At 42.8% G+C, this 22,205-nt stretch overlaps 2 protein-coding genes across 3 annotated transcripts in view; one reads left to right on the top strand and one right to left on the bottom strand.

Annotated features, from left to right (window-relative positions):
* On the bottom strand, positions 1-6,783 carry pdk2a (pyruvate dehydrogenase kinase 2a). Of its 2 annotated transcripts, none has more exons than XM_080833956.1 (11): positions 6,650-6,783; positions 5,897-6,038; positions 5,070-5,141; positions 4,731-4,915; positions 4,524-4,613; positions 4,168-4,245; positions 3,664-3,740; positions 3,467-3,562; positions 2,571-2,681; positions 1,963-2,076; positions 1-1,723 (listed from the first exon to the last, which is right to left on the bottom strand). In XM_080833956.1, exons 1-11 carry the CDS (start codon positions 6,765-6,767, stop codon positions 1,580-1,582), a joined length of 1,227 nt encoding a protein of 408 aa, XP_080690082.1. In that variant the 5' UTR covers positions 6,768-6,783; the 3' UTR covers positions 1-1,579. The 2 variants fall into 2 exon arrangements, with proteins under 2 accessions (XP_080690082.1, XP_080690083.1); XM_080833957.1 differs by having other exon boundaries at positions 5,897-6,056; positions 6,650-6,738.
* The window catches only part of tbkbp1 (TBK1 binding protein 1), a 61,953-nt gene continuing 46,052 nt past the window's right edge, over positions 6,305-22,205 (top strand). Inside the window, exons 1-3 of the mRNA XM_080833955.1 lie at positions 6,305-6,351; positions 10,918-10,994; positions 11,146-11,340. The gene's annotated coding sequence lies outside the window, so the exon portion shown is untranslated. The remainder of the gene's footprint in view (positions 6,352-10,917; positions 10,995-11,145; positions 11,341-22,205) is intronic.

The raw sequence follows: 22,205 nt of genomic DNA, 5'->3' as shown, positions 1-22,205 counted from the left end.
CGTGTCGTACTAAAAGTACTACAGGTCATGGCTTCAAAAGGTTACAATGGCGACACACATCCCCACTAAACTGAGGTAGTTTACGCAGAAAAGCTACGGGTTCTCTGCTAGCCTTTTTCGCCTGGTCTACAGCAAACAGGCTGGCATGCTACAATCATTTGTGTGAAGGACTTGATATCCATAGTCTATCAAGTGCATTGAACAGCAGAAGCAATACAATAAAATACATTTGTTTTATGTCATGCTTAAAAAGTCTATATGCATTTTTGAGCAGACCAAGTATAACCCATTGAAGGAAAATGGAGGAGGTTGGGGAGATAGGGTGTACCGACGTTTTGGCTGCTACAGAGAGAAGCTCTGAAGGACCTGGTGTTGACAAGAAGGCATTCTGCTTCGCTGGGGGCACGTGAATCTTATCAAGTCTTTTGGAGTCAAAGGTCAACTTGGCAGCGAATGAAGTGGGTCGAATAGAGGAGGGAGAGGCAGGCTTGGATTTTGGCAGTATTACCAAATGAGCTTGAACAAATATAGCTGACGTGATGGTCAAGAGACTGGCTAGAGTACAGTTGAACTCCAATTTAAACAAAAGGCAAGGGGCATGACGGTCTGCACTTAAAGCAGGCCCTTATCCAGCACACTACATTTTGTGATAGATGCAGAGATTACTCTTGGTACTGCTATTTTTGTCTGTAGACCAGTCATGAAAATCACCAATTACAAAAGGACAGGTGCTTTTGGCCATGATTCATGATTCAAAATGAACCCCAGAATCTCAGAACATATTTCTTTGATCACTTCAAAGAGGAGACTTTTTCTTTTCAGCTCTTTTTTCCCTACGTGACTGTTTCCATCCCTAATTCTACGGTGCCTCTAGAAAGACACACTTCTTTTTCTTTCATTCCTGTCCCTGACCACCTCTTAAATGAAACGATTAGATCAAAGGTTGGTGTCTTCTATCAGAGCCCTGAATCGAAGATCGCTCAGGCTGAAAAAATGCCAAGCTGTTTGAGTAAAATCTCCATTGCTTTTTACCCCTTCAATCGCATTTCACAAGCTATTCACATGTTTCTCCCTACAAACAGCTAAGCATGTCAAGGCTTCTTTGACATGGTTCCATCAGTCTCACCAGTAAAGGCACTGCAGGGAATTCTTGTCATGGTTTCTTCTCCCACAGAATCACAAACTTACTCCCTAATAACGTTGATAGTATTAAAAAAGAAGGCTCTGTTGTGCTTCTAATCAAATATGAATATCAACTGACATGTGTCCCTGGTCTTTCATTCCTATGAAAGAAATACTGAGAGGATTGTTTAGTAAATATGTACTTTCAGGCTGGGAGAAGTTAAGGTCATTATGTGTTTGGAGGGGCCAACAAAAAGTGTTGTCAATAGAAGTAGCTGATACCACTAAGTAACAGCTTTAATTTGGATCTGGGAAAGCTAAACCAATGACTACCCCACCCTAACAGGGCACTGTCCTGAAGTATGTACCCCCAAAAGCCCATGGGCCCGGACTGGCCTGGATCTTAGAAGGATCCCCTGCTATCAAATCTGACACTCGGTTACGGGGTTTCGTTCTCTCATTTGGCCAGACGGAACACGGCGAGGTCCAGAGGCTCTCTTGTGGGCACACACCAGTCGTCAGCCATTTGGCTGACTTTGTAGTTACGCTTGGCTGTCTTGTTGTACACAGGGAGTCTCTCCACAGAATCAGTGGACAAGGCCTGTACAGGGGAGAGACAACGGGAAATTAAATACATGTTTGCTATGAGTGATATATGGGTTACTATTAATTCATTTATGGAATTTAATGAACTGACAAATATATTCTTGTTAGAGGTCATATTCATTTGTTTTTCTTTTCGGGGGGTAACACCATAACCTTCTGTATTAGATTATTAATGAAACTATTATTCAGTATGTGATTAAACCCATAAAAAGCATGTATCACTGGATCTGTTACCTTCAGGTGAATAATGGCATCAGTTCCATAACCTTCCATTGAGTAGAGCTGGAGGTCTCCCTGGAAATACTGGGCATAGAGGCGGGAAATTGGCAGACCGTAGCCAAAGCCAGCCTGCAGACAGCAGTAGAAGGAGAGGGTGAACACTAAACACAGTTGGCGTGAAAACATGAGTCCAGGACATTGGGTTTCAACCAGAGCTTTTGTGCTGGGAAAACAAACCTGTACCACATTTCTTTCCATTTTAATGTATTTGAATTCATTTTTAATTAATTTCTCCCTTTGGAATCAATTAAGTTATTCTTATCTCGTATGTGTTACTTATCTGTCTGAATAAAAAGCTTGGTTACGCTGTAAGGTCGTATGGAGAAAAAAACATTATGGTTTGTTATGACCTTTGTTTGACCCTTGAGTGACTAAACGTTCAAGTACACTTAAATGCTTAAATCTGACACACATACTGTATATGGCCAGCTAGTGATAACACAGGTCTATCTTTAAACCTTCAATTCTTATCTGTGTAAACGTGGAATAGATTGATCAAAACAGGCATACTGCTAACAGTGATCTGCGACTGAGGGGCTCAGTGGGAGCGAGAGGGTGTTTACCAGAGGAGGCCGGTCGTAGGGGCCAGATTGTGGAGCGGGAGCAGTGGAGTACATGTAGCTGAAGAGTTTCTCCATCTTCCTGAAGGGCACTCCGCCACCCCTGTCACTTACCTAAAAAGAAAAGAAAGAAGAAAGATGGAGAGAAAGAGAGAGAGAAAGAAAGCACAAGCAAACCCATTCAGTTACTGTGGTAACAACTTGCTGTAAATGACAGACACTCAGGTGGGCGATGATGGTTGTGGTTGTCACTGAGCCAAGGGCAGAGCGCTGGTCAGGAAAGGCACACTCTCCATTATGCATGTTGTCAGGGTAACCACACAACAGGGCCACCCTGTGCTGTTCCATTGTGTTAAATCAGCACAGCAGGTGCTCTGTACAGTTCCGCACCACTCACAACAAGGGCCTCACAACAGTACAGCCTCTGGTTTAAACCAGACAGGGTTAACTGCCTTTTCACAAAGCCCTCAATGCATGGTAAATTGGGTTAATCTTACCTAAGACTATCAGCTGGAGTCAAAATGAAAGAATCGCCAAAATGCATGAGGCTTACATAATCTCATTATAAGATTCTGGTGGAAGTGACACTGGTGGCGAGAAAGCCTCATAAGCATGGATTTGTACAGCTATTTTGCTATACGGATGCTTGAATGCATTCATGCAGAATGTTATTCCTTTGCAGCTAAACGTTTGTTGCACATTAACAATATAAATGTATGATAATTAACTGGCAGCTGTAGGAAAACTAGTCAGACACTACGTACCAGTTGATGACTTCCCTGTACAACATGTGTGCTTTTTAGTTATGTTTAACAATAACATAAAAAAAAAGGTTTAGTGTTTCCCTTAATCCCTTTCCAGATAATTTGAAAGGGCAAAAAAACTAAATATTGGCTCACTTTTATAGACAAGTCCTCCCCTCCGATTGCCACCATAACTTCAACAGGTGGCAGGGTGCTGTTTTTGTGGTTTTCAATGGTGGCTCTCATGGCGTTCTGCAGAAAAGAGTCAAAACTAAGTTGTCACACCGGAGTCTTTGTGCAGTCTTCCACATCTTTCACTGCAGTCGTGAACAGTGTCTTAAAATGAAACTTACCTTAAATAACTCAAATAGCATGTGATAGAGATGAGAAGGCACGTAAACCATATTTATGGACTCCATCCTGTTTTTAGCTGTAACAGACCAAAAAAAAATACAAATATTTTAGTTAGCAATGATGTGATTTTATCACTCATTATCCGATTTCTGTAGGGTTTTTGAGTCATTTCAAATCAAGAGCTGCGGGAATTCAAACAAACATAGCTGATAAAGGTGTTCTTCGAGGAACTGTACCCACAGTGTAAATATTGGCTAAGTCAGTCAACCAAAGAAACTCCCGCATTGCTTCTACATGAGAGGGTCAACTCATCATCGAAGCATTACACGAATATTTACAAACACACCCTCCAGAGACTACAGAATAATGCGATGGACAAAACATTAAGTGTATAAATGAACCATCAGCCTGAGTTCAAACGATTTACATTGCATTACTGTGTACTGCCTCGTTTTGTCTGTGAGAAACAATACAATACAAAATAATGATAAAAAAGTACTCACTGTTTATTTCTTTCAAGACAAGGTCAGGGGAGATGACGTAATATTGTTCACAAAGTGCCTTGGCATTTTCATAAGAATCTGTGGAAAGAAAATAGCTTATTGTATATATATATTTTTTTTTTAAACAACATTTAGGTTTTTCTAGTAATACCAGTTTAACAACTGGTGGGTTACAGAAGATAGCATGTTAAAGGTCACAAACTGCAACTTTAAGTCAGATACAAATAAAGTGAAGACTAACCCACCTAGACAAAACTGTATCGCTAAAAGCTTTCTAACAGTAACAGTTTTTTGACAACTGAACATTTCAAACATCAGGGAGAGGCATTGGACAGGTTAGAAGGGCCGTTTTTTACCTCGGACAACCTCTGTCACAGAGCAGTGAGGGTCGATGCTCCCAATTGCGCTGGGGTCAACTGGTTTCATTTCTCCATCAAAGACAAGAGCTGTGGGGGGAAATCATTGGTTTTTACCAAAAAGGAATAACAAGGTCCAAGGAGGAGGAATCCCAAAGTTCCCTTTAATGTGGACCATGAAAACCTCTAAGACAAAGAAGAACTCACTGTGCTGGTTGATGAGCATTCGGATGGATATTCGGCTCATGTAGAGGCGGTCCAGGAAGTACTGGATATTCTGACTGGTGATTGGATCCTCGCCGAAGGCTTCTTTGTACTCAAGGACCCCTTGAGCCATGGTGGGGACCACATCATTGTGCCTGTTCCTGATATTCATCAGCGTGGTCACAAACCTACGATAGAAGTCACTCAGTTATGTTACACATCTTGCTTCTGAGAAACCAGGAATAACATCATTTTTTTTAATGCAGGTTATATCTGTAGTTGACTGGCATTGTCGGAAAGAAGGGACACGTAAACAAAACTGACTCAATCATGAAAACTCACTCTGCCAAAACACTGTGGTCATCAGGAGACTTTTCCAGGAACTCTAGAATATCCATCAAGCTTTGAATATACCTGTAAAGGTTAGAGGCAGAATGACTCGGTAAACATACATAATACAAACACTGTCAGAGACTGTTGTTCTTATAGACATGTTCATATAAGAAACAGATAACAGACACTCTCTCTAAGAGGTGGTCATAAAAAAAACCTCAGCCTGTCTGTTCCATGAACTGATAATGTGTAAACAGTATGACGAGGAACATGTTGTTCCATCTCCAGTGTCTTCCATCATAAGCGATCTCTCGAACTCCCCTACATGCATTGCCACGATAATCTCCTCTGCTTCATGTTTATGTCTCGTGATAACTCACTCTACGGGTAACGGTGCAGAGTAGACAACACTAGTAGGCCTACGTGCATATCTCCAGGAGCAGTTTACATTACCGTGACAATGGCCATCAGTTCACTTGAACTAACAGTCACAAGCAGTTCGAGCTAAAACGTTTGGCTTGTGCCACGACTCCCATGAACATATCCACGGATCGCTTAACAAACGGAGCACTGGAGTTGACCAGATCAGTAGAGTTGACAAGATCAGTAGTGCTAGAAACTAGGACAAAGTTCACCACCACTAGCCCCCCGTGGAATGTAGGGCAGGGGTCCCCGTGCCCAGACGTCAACAACATTGTTTGGTTTAAGTTTTTATTTATAGTCCTAAAGGTATGTGATGAGCAATGGGTGACGTACTTTCCTAAAGAACTGAATGTCTGTGCTATTTTCTCATACAAAGTCACACACTGTCACTTGAGTCTTTGGATTTCACCTACCAACTTTGGACCATTTGTACTGACGGGGTCGTAAGCAACCGATCGGGGAGTAAATTGATTTCTTTCATGATGTTGGAGAGGCGCACGGGTAATTCCTGCCTGAGGAATACGAATGATGTCTTCTCACATGCATTAGAAGAACCTGCAATTGACAATGACACTGTGATGAGGGCGGGAATCAATACATTCGATTGTTAGTTTACATAAGGCTAATAGCTGTAGCATCAAGCTAACTTATACCCAAATCGTACGATTTTTTATGGTCTCATTAACAAGACAAATGTACAAATAATTGGCCAAGATGGTGTGTGATGTACACATTAGTATCATTATTATGCAGATTGCCGTTATGCGCCCTTCTAGCTCATCAAGTTCTAGCCATCAGTTTAACTTGCGGAACCTTCAACACTACATGACGCAATACCCTGGGATTGTAAACACATCCATCGCACTGAGTGAGTGGAAATCTGCTAATTTGTGATGGATCTGCTCACTTTGTTTATGGCAATAACCAATACATAGTCTTTACACACATTGCAGAGCACTGGTCGGTTTCAAAACTTACGCTGAAACTATTACAAAAAGAGCCTTGTCTATAGCCTACAACTCATATGGAGCATGGTTTACATGCCTGTGAGCTAGAGGCATAATGATAACTGTAGGTTTTCTAACCATGATTCTTAGCTTTATGCAGGTATTAACTAAATATTTTGTATACTAAGTCAGACGTTAATGAACGATCATCCTACTCACCAAAGTCGATGAACTGTTTCATTGAAATTGGAGATGGCGAAAATTTTGAAAAATGTTCAATGTGTTTTGGCACATTTGCCAACGCGGCGTTCTTCATTATAAACCTAACGAACTTCATTTTCAGAGTTGTTACGCTGCTTACGTTTGAAAACACAAAAGATATAGCGAACGCCTACTTGTCAGCTAACGTAGCAGGCAAGCTCACTGCCGCAGTCAAGTAATCAAACAGTCATTGTAATGTATTGACTGCTCGACAGAGGCACATGTTTGACCAAAGCCCAGCCCACCATTTCCCACTTTGACCAATAGGACGAAGCGGCAGTCTTTTGAGACAACAGAGATCCGCCTATTTAAATTGCATTCACATGACTTTCATAAATGCGCGCGAGATACAAGACAAACAATAAATTAGCCTTCTATAACTAATGTCAATTAATGACTGAGAAACTGTAAACGTAGTTGAGAGACAAAATATGGTAAATGAACACCGAATCCTTAGTCTACTCTATGCTCCCATTTAGCCTATGAAATTGGAATGAAATGGTTCATTCTTTTTTTATATTTGAACGCCTGGTGCAAAAACAACATGGCCAAAAGCAGATGATGGTCTATCCATCTAATCTGTTTGGCCCAAGGGGTAATCGGCCGGCCAAGAGCCCCTGGTCGTAAGGAGGCACGATAAAGCCCTGGAAGTGACAGGCGGGCGCAACTGGCTCTGGCCCGCAGCTCGACCGGATTTGGCCCAATTGTAGATACAGCTAAAGTTTTATAGTGAAGTTGCAGCACTGTAGGCCCATGACACTATGGGGGCAATTATGGTTCTCTGATACAGTTAACTGTATACACTTTTGACTTTATTCTGCCAATATTATCATGCAGTCCTATTGGTAACTGCAGGGACAAAGTATTTCCTACCCACTTGTATTTAATAGGCTAACTCCATTGCTGGGCACACAGTGTTCCTCTGTGAATCTGATGGACCACCTCCAGTCTTATGTAACCCAGGGTTATCTCGACAACAGCCTGGTCAACCATGCATATTTTATGTCCTCCGCCCAATTAGAAATCAAAAAACGCTCTGAACATTCCAGTCACACCCAACACCAGCTAAGCACGGAAAACATTTTTGCACACTAGGCTTATGCATGTTTTGTAAAGTGTTGTCATCTTGTGAATTAAAAGAGAACCCCAAACAGAAAAAGCAAAACAGAGATACACAAGAGCATCTTCCAGGAGAAGCATTCCCCCATGGCATAGATATTGACTTGTATAGACTTGTGATTTGATGTGCTTCTGCCATGATAGATGTATTAAACAGTCTCTACAAACAGAAATTAGTATTGATACTGGTTGTCGATAAAGGGCTGTTAATCTTTGTAAATCACTGCCATCCTCTGGCAAACAGTGGTAAACAAAAAAGGACCCTCCCTGTGCTTGCAAACTGGGGTTCTTAGGCTGCTTTATTTAAAAATATCTCTATGTAAGTGGATTTGCTTGGAATAAATACATGATTTTCAACTACAATTTTTGTTCTGGATTACAGATCGCCCAGCCTGCCTTACCACACAGAGGTAGAGAGATAGACCAGAACAAGGCAAAACGGCTCAGTCTTAATTCTCTGTAATTTAGCCCACATAGCCTGAAACAACTGGTACTGGTACATTTCCACTCTCCCCCTGGAGTATCTACCCAGCCCCCACACTCACATCCCCAACCTGTGAACTGCCCCGGTTGTTATGTCACACTAATGGGCTAGCCTCTGCATTTCACCAATGCCTTGGTAATTGTTCCCCCATAAGCTTGTTTGGGTGGGAAGTGAGGAGGCAAAGCTCAGTGGAAATTTCCTATGTGGCTGGGCAGGGGGAGCCTGTGGCCCGCTTTTTACCGGAAGCCCTTCTCTCTCATACAGCACTTCTCAACCGACGTGATCAATAATTTTTCGTGGCTTCATAGCTGAATAGGTAGAGTTAGAGAGAGAGAGTTAGAGAGAGAGAGAGAGAGAGAGAGCGACTGAGTGGAGAATCAGAATTAGTTTTATCGACCGACAACTGAGGCATGCCATCACAGCTGGTGCCTAGACTGGTTGCTGTTATGTTACTGTATTTATTTATCTATTTGTTTATGTTTTTCCCATTCAGGAATCATTGTTTATTTTATATAGATGAAGCACATCAAACCATAAACACAAAATGGAAATCTCTACGAAAATATTATACTCTACTGCTAGGTAAAACATTAAAAAACAAATTGTAACTTCTCACAGTTTTGTAGAATCAATTATACAATGATTCACTTCATTGACAACTATCTTCAGTAGACATGTCTTGCATGTTGTGCTATGTGCAGTGTGCAATGCACAGTCTGCTGGTAAGGTTGGTTGTAGTCCATATGTACATTTAAATGCAGTACTCAATGATTTGCATAGGGAATGCATTTTGTCAAACCTAAGCAAACAATCTCTATTCTCAATCAACACAACCACGTTCATTGCTCTCAGATATATTTACATGAATCACAAACTATACACTACTATTCACTGAAGTATCCACAGCTATTTCCAAATTCTTACATTTACATTTAGTCATTTAGCAAACGCTTTTACCCAAAGCGACATACAAAGGAGTTGTTGGAGTTCTTGAAATTCTTGCTCTTCTTACTGCTAAATCGACCACATTCACCACCCCAAATTACTTTAGGTAAGAAGGTCAAATAATGCCGTCATAGCTTCTTACATTCTATGTATTGATGACAGATTCAGCTAGGTAATGAAACCACAGTCTTTATTTTTCATTTCAGTACTAATAATGCATTACTCCTAGGGAGCACACAAACTGATGCACACGCTTTATCAGCTTTTTTGGCATCTTGTGTTGTAGGTCTGTCATCTATTTCTTTTTGCAAAGGTCACTTTGTAACTATAAAACAAACATCTGTTCACATACACATGCTGGTACCAATTTAAACTGTAGCTCTTTTTTTAAGTGTTTTTATTTTTCTGAGAAAAGGAAAAAAAACAGACAGACAGACAGACAGAACAAAAGACAGACAAGTAGACAGACCAACTGACAGGCAAGCAGACAAATAGACAGGGCATTATCCACAATATACAAGAGTCAACAGGGGAAGAGAAAAAGTTGATGGGGAGATCTGTGTGAATTAAGGGAGATGAGATGTGCCTGCATTATTGGCGATTGAAAGGGAGAGTAAAGCTAGAAAGAGAAAGAGAAGAGGTGTAGTTGAGGTTGTATATGTGTGTGTATGTGTTTGTGTGTGTGTCTGTGATTATGCATATGATTGCCCAATGGGATGGGAAAAAGGGGAAAGAGAGGAGTGTTAAGAAGGGGGAGGGAGAAGGGGATGTAGGGGATGTACGTGGTTTATGCTACGGCTCAATTTGTAGAAAGGTTATAAAAGGCTTTTTTTAAGTGTTTTGCTAGTTGTTTTATTGACACCAATTACAAATAAGACAAAAACAAATAAAAGGTCATTCAGCCATCCAATTCTAGGTCGTGCTCTGGTGGGTAGCTAGCTGGCTGTTACCCCAAAATTCTGCTTAATCTGTATGGGTATCAAACAGACATTTATTGTTTAAAAATATTGTTTGTTCATTCCAATTGAATGTTACTAATTGTTCTCTATTAAGTATAAAAATAAAGATGAGCAATGTGATGTAAAATAAAGAATGACTTGAAACTTGGTGAAAGAAACATTGCAATAAAGTAGCACAACAAATTCAGAGCAAGACAGTTACACCGAATATCTATTTTGTATTATACTGCACTCTAGTGGACAAAAATCACACAGCAATCCTTTAAAAACGTACATACTGTAAGTCTCTCATTTAGTCAAACCATTGTCTTATATGAACATCATATAGATCTTTTGTGTCATGTATTTACAGACGAGTGTGTGGTATCCATGCCTGCCATGTGTCTGCTACTATGCCTTCACACAGGAGCTCTTTCTGAGTAGTGTAGGTTATAACCATATACAACTTACACATGGCCACGTTGAAGAAAGAGCAAATCATAATTGCAAACTGAGTCCGTAATTGAAAAAGACACACGTGTTGAAATTAATCAGGTTATTGATTGAATCATTTTGCGGGGTTTCCGACCCATTTCGTGTACTCATGTATCTTTGTGATGACAAGTACAAGGGTTTGTAATTTGGATAAACAAGAGGTCAAGAGAGCAAGGACATATAGACTTCAGTCCCGGTCCTGTATTCATCTTCCTTTCTCCCTCTCTGAGCGTACTGGGTCACAGGCAATGGTTCTGCACATGGTACAAGTGTGGATTGTAGTCAGGCAAGCATTGACCTGCGAACAAATATAGCAAAGAAGGTATTTTGTCTTTAAATAATTTGTCTAATTATAACAAACCTAAATGACAAAAAATATTGTTATACATTTACATGACAGGATACTACTGTCGTAACAGGAAAACATTAACTTATGATATGTTTCTTCACTCCGACGGTGACGCTCCAATCAGCGCAACGAGAATCTTCACCAATCCAACGCAGAACATTGTGATCTCCCACATCGAGCGCTGCTGAGAAGAACTGCTCCACTGACAGCGAACTGGGAACAGCAGGCAAGATCAGCTGGCATCCAACAGTGAACAGACCAGCACTTTCCGGGTGCCCTACCCGAGCTATGGCATTCACGGACCGATCACTGGGAAGACGTGAGTATTGTCACGATTAATCTGGGTTTTCTTGCGGGTATGGAAGCGAACGCGAGAGCGCTATGGAGTCTTTTCAGAGTATGTAACCAAACGTGCAGAGGCAGACAGCGCACCGTGTATACAGCCATGTTCAGAAGATGATGCCTAATCAAAGCACTGTGCTTTGGGAAAACAATAGGGGGAAATGTGTGCCCGCTGTGTTGTCTTGCAGGGATTGGCATGACTCGTGTGTTTTTGTCCTTGGACGACTGTTGACATGAATCGAACATACATTTGCGCTGTAGTTGAACAAAACCGTATTTCTTCTTAAAGGAGACGCTTGCGGTTAGCAGTATCAGCACCATCTGTGTGGAGTTTGGCAATCGAGTCAAACCTCAGAACTTCATGAGGGGGTTAAAAATGTAAAGCCTGTGTCAGGGACCTATTTGAGTTATCCTGTAGTTTTAAGCACTGTCCATAATTATTTCTTTCTGCTCGGAACCGTGGTATTGTTGGTGAAAGTGAAGTCTGTTATTGTGTTTTATTCAGACTTGACATATACCTAAACGATGCTATCTCTATAGAAAGGTCACAGAAGGTTTGCCGTTAATTAATAAGACAGATGGAGAGAAAGCCTTTTGAGAGATTGCCCGCTCCTCTGGCTCGATTTCCCCTCTTGACTCGTGTCAGGGCTTTCAGCGTATCAAGGAATGCGTGCCAGATTGAGAAATGACAGGGCATGATGGATCGGCGGAAAGTCATTTGGCTTGGGACCGTTTACCTTTGTGTCAGTTGATTTGCAATCATAACTCGTGCCCATTGATCTGCACCATACGTCAGCAAGCAAGGATTCAATTCCATGACAAATCGCAAAAGCAGCGGTTGGACCAAAACAGAATCAGACGGGCGTGACAAGCTTGTGGCTTAAATCATCTAAATTAAAACAATTTACCTTCATGCCGAGTTATCTAGGTGCCCAACGAAACCTTTAAGGATTAATTTAGCACACAAAGCAAAAAGACACATCTCTCTGTTGTTTCCTACGTGTTGACTCCTCTGTTTTGAATCTGTAAAACACGTGAGCAATTGAGACATAGCTGATAATGGACAGCGCCGTGGTCCTGAAATGCATCTTTCTGAAACGTACATGATAACATTGTAAGCCTAGTTTTCGTGTTTCAAGAGACGTTATGTGCTCAGAGTGAACATGAAATGGCAGGGAACTGTTTTGTAAATAAACTAAAGCTTTGAATGAAGATAAACATAAAAAAGGCAAACTCCTTATTCTTTACATTAATATTTTCTCAAAACACACTGCTAGATAGCACACTTTATCTGAACTGTCTTGAATAAAGGCTTGTGAACACTGAAATAATAATGATTGACAACAAATACCGAAGGAAACAAGTTGAAAGATCCTGGGTTACATATTTATACATGCAACCAATGAAATTAAATTAATCTGAACTCACAACCAGTGAGGATTGATGATACTGGTACACTTAGGGTTGCTCTGACTGATCGCTTTGGTGGTAGACTAGTTGTAGGCTAGAGTATGTAACACTGTCAGTCAACCAATGAGTGAATGGGGCCTGTACTGCGGTCATTCTACATCATTCTAAAGAATGTGGCTTGTGAGGTTTATATTGACTGCAGTCTTGCATAGTCTAACATAAATAGTCTAACATAACAGCAGAAAAGCCTTAGCCTGGCCATTACCAGCCTGTGACTCCATTTCATTCCGTCTTTCAGTCTGGGCCAACCCAATGCATTTTGGTTTCCGAGATGGGCGGGTGCTTATCTTGAGGTTTAAAATCATTGGAGTTCCCTTAACCAATCAGCAACGTTTAGTAAGCATTCGGTAGATTAAACTCTTCCCAAAGCCAGTTGGGATAAGAGCTACGACGTCCTTTCCAATCATAAAACTTACAAGAAAATACTCTTGTTCGCCTTTTAATTTTCTGATGTTCTCGAGAGTTGAGACAACTTTTCCGATAGCTTTTCGTGTCTTTTCCTCCAAGGCGAGTTTTGCGTCACAGCTCTGAACTGTTCGCTGATTGGTCCTGCAAAATTTTGAGTTCTGGAGACGATTGTCAATGGGGTTGGGCCAGACTGAGTATGAGCTTGAAATCAATTCAGGCGGAAATACGTAGGCTGGTGTCACCAGGCTAGGAAAGCCTACTCTATCTTATAAACTGGGACTATGGGAAGTGTAGTTCCACAGCACCCAGGAGTTCCACTGAGTCCATGTCTATGTGTCTCTCTCTCTTCTGCCTCACACCTCTTCATTTGGCCCCATGACTTGATTACTGTGCACTTCATTTGCCTGGCTGCCCATGGGGGGCTGTCCTCAGCAGCTAATTTCAGAGTCTGATGCTGGAAAGTGAATCACAACTTCTGCCCTCGGGCTGATCACCCGTCACTTATGCCGACCTCCTGTGGGGGTGTCTGTGTTTGTGTGTGTGAGTGTGTATTTGTGTGTGTGTGCAGTGTGTCTGGGTGCATTCGCTAAGCTCAGCCATTCTCATGCTTTTAATGACAGGTGCGCCTGTGCATGAGAGAGGGTGTTGGGTGTTGTTCAGGTTCAATCTCATTCACACTTGCAGCCCAGGCGGCACCCCAGAAACCGAGGATCCGTAATGAACTGAATTATTCCTGAAGGAGGCAGGCAAAGTGAAGCGTTACAACAAGCCACCAACTACCAGTGGCCCACGCTGTCCTGACAAATTAGCCTCAGCCTGTGGAGGAGTGCTTAATCAGCACTATCCCCAACTGGTGCCCATTCATTGGGACTGAGACGAGAGGAGAAAGGGTGTTGGTGAGCTTAGGCTGAGAGCCCTGTTCGAGTTTCACAGACCCTGAATACCTTCGAGATGTCCAGCAACCAGAATCAGACCTACAGTTGTGCTGTCATGTTGTGTGGAGGAATGGGCTTGACGTGTGTGTGTGTGTGTGTGTGTGTGTGTGTGTGTGTGTGTGTGTGTGTGTGTGTGTGTGTGTGTGTGTGTGTGTGTGTGTGTGTGTACAGTCTTCCAAGCACAGAAGTGTGACACGTTGCTTGAGGAGGAGATCGTTCTGTGTCAAGGCCGCAGTTCTCTGTGAAGCTGCTTTTGTGACGATCTCACTTATAAGGAGAATTATATAAGCCCATGGAATTGTGTTGCACGGCAACAACACCGAAGAGCATTGAGTGTCCAGATTCTCTTGGTAAGAAGTGCTGACAACTTTTCCCAAGCATCTGTGCAATTAGATGACACTAATGATGGCACCAATGATGCCATCTTTTAATGGGAAAACGCATACAGGGCCTCATGGAAACAGCCGTACAACATTTTAAACGAAAATAGGATTCTTTGGATTAAAGCACCAGACTCTGTACTAACACTTAATCAGCCAATTCAGCCAATCTCAACACTGACAGCATTGTAGATGATGACTAGCAAATATAAAAGTGAGATGCCTTCATGGGTGCCATCTAATTGCAGAGATGCTTGGGACTAGCACTTATATATTATATTTGCTAGTCATCTACAATGCTGTCAGTGTCGAGATTTGCTGAATTGGCTGATTAACTGTAAGTACAGAGTCTGGGGCATTCATCTAAAAATCCTATTTTCACTGGACTGGGATGGGAAGGACATGAATTAATGAGTAGAAGTTGAGTAACATTAATACAGAAGTAAGTAAGTAAGACAGTAGAGTAATGTGTAATGTAATAGCGGCATTCTTCATCATAGCTAGAGGACACGATTTTCAAGTCATGAAGAAATGTTGTATTTATTGCCCTCCTAGTCCAGTGTTCACACCTCGTATGTCTCAGAATGTAACATTCTGAAAAGCTGAATGTTTAACTAGACTCCCAGCTACTTATTTATTTATTTTTATATAAGTATTATTTATATTATTTTGTAGGGATAACAAAGAGCCAATTAAAAACAAATTGGGACATAAAATAAATAACTGAAGATCTTGAAAATGGTTACCAGCCCAGACTAAAGACTACAGAAGTTCTTTGAAAATAGATGACCTCTAAGCCTTGATTTGCAAATTTGATGACGCTATTTATTTTGTATTTATTCATTGTGTCATTGGATTGTGACATTGCACACCATTAGCTCCAAGTCATAATTTAGCTATGTATGTATATACAATTTTGATCAGCTCTTTAGTGCGTGGGGGTCATTATGTATAATGCATTATACATTATTGTAAACAGCATAAGCACTGGATTAAAAATAAATGCACACCCTCTTACACACACACACTCACACACACATATACACACACACAAATAAAGTTTGGGTAACAAGTCAGCAACTGAATGCAGTGACTCTCAACCCACACATGCTTACATAGGGATTCTATTAGGGGCAACCACATTAACTCACAATCTACACTCTCTTCCCATAGGGACCTGCCTCGCCTTTCCATACAAGAGTCATTTACATAAGCATTTGTGACGAATTTATCACGCGCGCACACACACACACACACACACACACACACACACACACACACACACACACACACACACACACACACACACACACACACACACACACACACACACACACACAAGCACTCATTCATAGTACCCCACCAACCAACAACTTGGAATGTTGCACTAATTGGGAAAATCCCGTTCTTTTGCTTGTCACTTGCGATGTGGCTTTTTGTCCCCAGTGCTGTCTGCACCTCCCATGCAACATTGATGGGGTCGTTGGTTTATGTAATGCACTTACAGACTGACGCATGTTACTTGGTGAGGGGCAGGAGCTGTGACTGTGCTCCGCGGGCATTCTATTTGAATATTCATGAGCGGCTGGACCCGTCACAAAAGGGCACCTCGGACAGGGAATGAGAAAAGGAAAAAATATTGAGCAAGGAGAGAGAGAAAAAAAAGAGAGCGAGCTGGAGGTAGGGGGGGAGGGAAGAGAGAAGAGAGAGAGAAAGAGAGAGAGAGATGATCATCATTTTCTCATTCAGATGTGTTAAGATGCGTGTCAAAAACCCACAAGGGCATTCCGTGCTTCTTCCCTCTCTGTCTGTTTCTCTGACATATTTTCCTCGTCGTGTGTTTTCGTTTCACCCCAGCCCAAACCAAAACCCACCCACCAAAACCCATCCCTTCAGCCTTGCCTCTATCTCACTGACTTTTTCAAAGCGCCTGTTGCATAAGTCTCTAAAAGAGCTTTGGTACTTGTGGAGACTGTCTGTGTGCAGTGAAAACCAGGGCAGTGTATGAATTGGTAATAGGAACACCGTTGCTTTGTTTAGTCACAGCAGGCTCGCCTCTGTGTACCGTGGCAGACGATAAGGACGGCAAACTATTCAATTTTTTGGGGGCCTTTTCCTGATTTCCAGTCCTATAGGAGATAAGCGGCCTGCCCAGTCGCAGAGCAGAAGGTTAATCTGTGTATATATGAAAACTGCAAGCACTAAATGGAAAACTGTAGGTGGAATGTAAAGTCAAATACGTATAAAAAGGATAGATAGAGAGAAAGAGGTGAGGGATAGAAAGAAAGAAAGGGAGAGAGGGAGAGATAAAGAGAGAGAGGGAGAGAGGGAGAGAGGGAGAACAAACATTTTGCTGTGACTGCAGAACCCAGGAGCAGACCTACGTGCGTGTGTGTGTGTGTGTGTGTGTGTGTGTGTGTGTGTGTGTGTGTGTGTGTGTGTGTGTGTGTGTGTGTGTGTGAGTGTGTGTGTGTGTGTGTGTGTGTGTGTGTGTGTGTGGTGCTGGACTTTTTGTAAGTATTCTTGACCGCGGTGATTGATTGTCGGGATGTTTGGCCGGATGCTGTTTCCTAATTCTGAGAGCCATGGAGTCAGCAGTGTGTGTGTGTGTGTGTGTGTGTGTGTGTGTGGGGGGGGGGGCTGGCGGGGGGCGGGAGGGGGGGCTTGGGGGGGGGGGGGGGTCATTCCTCAGCGGTGACTCGTCCATCCAGCACAACCTCCCTCCGCAGCCCCGCATCACTCACCTCAGTGCTTCTCTTGCCATCAAATATCCCTGCTGGACACATAATTGTATAACAGTGATTCCCCTCAATTCTTTGAAAACAACATGATGGAAAGCGATCTTTGTTACGGCTGTTGCCTAGTGTTGTGGATATAGTGGTTCGCTCCTTAAATGTATCATTAATTGGCGTAAGGGTTGGTCCTATATACACGGCTCCAACTACACTGGGATTAAATGCAGGCAGGGACTCAGGACTGAAGCCACTCTGTCTGGGCTCCCAGCCTTCCAGAGCTGAGATTGTTATCTCCTGATAAACAGGACCACAGTCTGAGACATGCACATGCTCTTAAGTCTCTCTCCCTCTCTCTCTCTCTCTCTCTCTCTCTCTCTCTCTCTCTCTCTCTTGCTCTCTCTCACTCTCCCTCTTTCTCTCTGTCCTTCTCTTTCTCTCTCTCATCTCTTTCTGGTCATTCCCTTATCTTCTCTCGCACACCTTCTGTTTCATTTAAGCCTCTCTTACCATTGTGCCCCCCACTTTAGTCTGTTTAATCTTCCCCACTCCCAAAACTACTACTCTCTCTCTCTCTCTCTCGCCCTCTCCCTCTCCCTCTCCCTCTCCCTCTCCCTCTCCCTCTCCCTCTCCCTCTCTCTCTCTCTCTCTCTCTCCCTCTCCCTTTCTCTCTCTGCCATTCCTTCCAATGTAATTGAACATAGAGGTGTTGACCTCTACATTCCAATATACAGTGGTCTGTAGCACAAAGGAGCCTGTGAGAAGCACTAGCCATGGGGCTGACTGCCAGCACTTTAGTTTAGCAGTGGAAAAGGCTGGCCTGTGGCAGACCTCACCATCCATCTAAGTCCTTTTGTGTTTTTCTGTTTCTGCTCATGCATAAAGGCTGTGGTGACCGTGATAAGATTCTTTAAAACATAATCTCCATATTAAAAATAGAATTGGTGTCGGGATCCCCTTGCGGAGGGGCTGTGATAATTACTGGAATATTGTTGAAATGTTGCACGACCGTTCCCAAGTGGCCTTTTATGCGTTTTCCCATTTAAAAAAAGAACTTAAAAGTTCTTGGGTGATGGTCCCTGTGGAACTGCTGTGGAGTCATGTGATGCTGTCGCGGGGCCAGAGCCAGGATGGTGTGTGACTGTTGGTGAAAGGGGGCCACGGCTGTGAGGCTTTTGATATGTGGGCCGGCATTAATCTGGAGAGAGCACTCGGCCCAACAGGAGAGAGAGAGTGAGAGCAGGAGAGTGATGTAACAGTGTTGTAACGTGATGGCTTCACCAGCCCACTCAAGGCACCGGGCCTAACATGGAGGCGTAATAAAATATAATCTATAAATGAGAGAGGAAGGGAGAGAGAGAGAGAGAGGGAAAGAGAAAGAGAAAGAGAGAGAGATTGAGAAAGAGAGTGTGGCAGTGAAAAAGGAAGAGAAGGAATGGTCTGTGTGGTCAATTCCATATGTTTCTATTGTTTTCTTTTGACCCACGTGTTCCATCAATGCTTTTGCAGTACAATTAAGTATGTATATGTCATGCCAATAAAGCTTCTCTGAATTTAAATTCTAAATTTGAATGAGAAAATTAATGTATAGCAAGAGTGGGTAGGAAAGGAGACTACCCGAGGAAGGACAAAAAAAAACATTAAGAGAGGCTGACACTGAAAATAGAGGATAAAAGAGGGTTAAAAAAAAAGAGGAACACTGGATGGGAAAGAGCTGTTGAAAGGCCCAGAGAACACCAACACAAGACATGAAGAGAAAAAGAGAGAGGGGGGGGGGGGGGGAGAGACAGCATCTGTCAGGCATTTCTGTAGTGGAGGATTTTGTGCTCTTTGTATTCTCTCACTCAGGGAAACCAGGTTACCCACTTGCCTTGCACATGGTGCCGGACCACGACAAAATTCCCCCAGGTGCCCCTAAAAATAAAACTGCCTCTGTTCGTCTCTGTGCTCTACTCTCACTCTCTCTGCTTGGCGCACGCCTGCGTTGTTGTTGACAGGTCCGCCTCTCTGTGAAATGACACGGATTATTATCGCGCTCAACAATGCGGATGATAAACCAACAGTATTTATTTGCATTATGAGCCACAATGGGATGAAAGCAGACAACTTAGCGGAGCAATCAGCTGGTGAGCAAGGGGGCCTAGCGCTTGCTAAAATTAGCCGCAGTGGAAGGAAAACTCCATGGAGGGGGAGATGTGGTGGCGGTGGTGGTGGTGGAGAGGGCGAGGAGAAAAGAGAGGATGTTATCTCGTCTAGTAATCATTAGCACTGTCGTTAGCAGACAAGAGCAGTCTGGAAATGGTTTACAGGGTTGTTGTGTGTGTGTCTCTGCGTGTGTGTGTGTGTGTGTGTGTGTGTGTGTGTGTGTGTGTGTGTGTGACAGAGAAATAGATAGAGATGGAGCAGCCTGTGTGTCTGGGGGGGGGGGGGGGACACACAACACACACACACACACACACACACACACACACACACAGAGATGATCGGTCTTACCATTTATGAGATGCTCTAGTTGTCTGCTGGCCTGTTTAGGCACTGATCCACGGCGGGGTGAAATAGATGTAAACAGAGCCGATGAAGCAGGAACCATATTGCTGGAAGGCCTGTCCAGCTGCACTGAGATCAGTGTGAATGAATGAAAGAAGACAAGGAGGTTAGGGGAGGAAGCTGCTTTGTTACACACTGAGCACCCCAACGGCCAGTACTTTGAAAAGACCCTTCCGCTTTCTGACTCATGAAGTTTCAGATGGACTTATCCCATATCCCCCTACTCTTCGAAAATACGAAAACATGATATCAAGAGCGATACCAAACACTGAAAATTCTGGATTGACCCCTTCAGATGTACCATATCGTTTTCGAGGGGAGGGGGGAGTCTTTATGATGGTGGTGGAAGCCGGAGTACCCGGAGTAAACCCACGCAGGCACGGGGAGAACATGCAAACTCCACACAGAAAGAACCAACACTTGTGGTTGTGGTATTGTGGTTGCAGGCATAATTAAGTTGTAGACATTTATTGTTGCAAATGGTGCATCAGTTGTAGTGCCACATTTCTCATGAAAACAGCTAAATTAGCATTCTCCATAACCTGATTGGCTGGTGACTCCACTGCGTTGTAAACATTGTGACCAATATTGCACCAAACGCTCCGTTTTCTGTAGATAGACTCATCTTTTGACTGCACAAGGCGAGTACACAAGAAACCCATATGTATTGACTGAATATCCAGCAGCCCTTGTCCATGGTACTGAAGTAGCTCACTATTTGTTTCATAAGAGAAAGATGTTCATTTGTAATTTTCTGTGCATCTATGTGTTCTGTCAATACAGCCTAATTATATATTCAGCATCTTATGTAAGCTGTTTTGGTTGAAATAAAATAAATATTTTCTCACGCACTGCTTGTGCTTTGAAACCTCGCTTGCTAGTTGAGGAAAAGATCACTACCCGCAGCCTCTGGCAACATCGACCTCAGGGAGCTGTTTGAGAGACACAAACGTCTGCATCGGGCTAGCTCATCTCACCGTGGATGTACATGTGTGTGGCAAATCCCTGTGTCTTCATCATGCAAGTGGTTGTGTATGTGTGTGTGTTTGTGTGTGTCTGTGCATGTTTGTGTGTCTTTACATGAATGTGTGTGTATACTTGATAAACAAGATTATAGTCATTCCTTTGAGACCCTCTTATCTCCCATGTATTTGTTATGCAGGTGTGTGTGTGTGTGTGTGTGTGTGTGTGTGTGTGTGTGTGTGTGTGTGTGAGTGTTTTATGTGCCTCTTGAGTTCATGTGTTGCCATTATCTCTACCCATTATCGTTGTAATTTAGGTGTGTGTGTCTGTGTGTGAGATACACATGATCACATGAATCTCCATGTCTTCATTATGCAGGTGTGTGTGAGTTTGTGTGTGTGTGTCTGTGTTTATGTGTTTGTGTTTATATGGATGTGTGTGTGACACATATGATCAGATGTAAATGTTTTGTGTGCCTGTTATCTCCATGTCAGAGTGTGGTGTGTGTGTGTGTGTGTGTGTGTTTGGCCCTATTGCCCTGTCAGTCTCCACCCAACGCCCCCCTCCATCTTCCCCTTCTCTCATCTCACAGAGTTGCGTGAGCAGCTGTCCCCCGGGCAACCCGCTCAGAGTGGCTCCACTCCTCTTTTCTCTGCTGGGTGGCAGCTGCACATCTCTCTCTCTCTCTCTCTCTCTCTCTCTGTCTTACGTTCATGTTTCATCCCTCTCTCTTTTTCCTTTTCTCTGTTCTTACCATCACTCACTCTCAACCCCCTCATCGTTCTTCTGCCTCTTTTTTTAGCCTCCCTCTTTTTCATATGCTACATCTTGTCTTTATTTCTCATCCTTGTCTAATTTTTCTACGATCTATCCTTCTCTCTCTTCTCTTCTCTCTGTCTTTCTTTCTTTTTTTCTATCTTTGATGCTGGTCCAGTTGATGTCCCTTTTCCAGATTTATTTCTTACACCCAACCAATTTAAACCTGACAACAGTACAGAGACGCTGCTCTCTTTTTAGGGGACGAAGGACAGCTTTGCAACAGCTGGGAAAAAGGTCTTGTACAATGCCATTCTCAAGGGTGTGCATTTTAAGGTACTCAAGGAGAGACCTGACAAAATGGAGGGCCCACTTATCCGGTAGCCAGAACCAGTCACCTTCATGGAGAGTGTTACACACAAGTCCAGTTCCAAAATACATAGTGTTACACTCTGCCGTGGGCATAAAGGTCTTTGTAGTTCTGATGTCTCAACTCTATGTTTGCTGTGACATCTTCCAGATCCTGTTTTTCACAGTTTGTTTTTTCCAACCCTCTTTCAATTGCTAGATGTAGCATTTAGTACACTTGGGTTTACTTTTTCAAAGACAATGTTTATGTTGGGAGTCAAGTACTCCCGACAAAATAAAGAG

Source organism: Sprattus sprattus (genome assembly GCF_963457725.1).
Source record: "Sprattus sprattus genome assembly, chromosome: 3".
NCBI classification, from domain to species: Eukaryota; Metazoa; Chordata; class Actinopteri; order Clupeiformes; family Clupeidae; genus Sprattus; species Sprattus sprattus.
The sequence above is the reverse complement of the archived record's forward strand: the minus strand, read 5'-3'. Positions and strand labels throughout refer to the sequence as shown.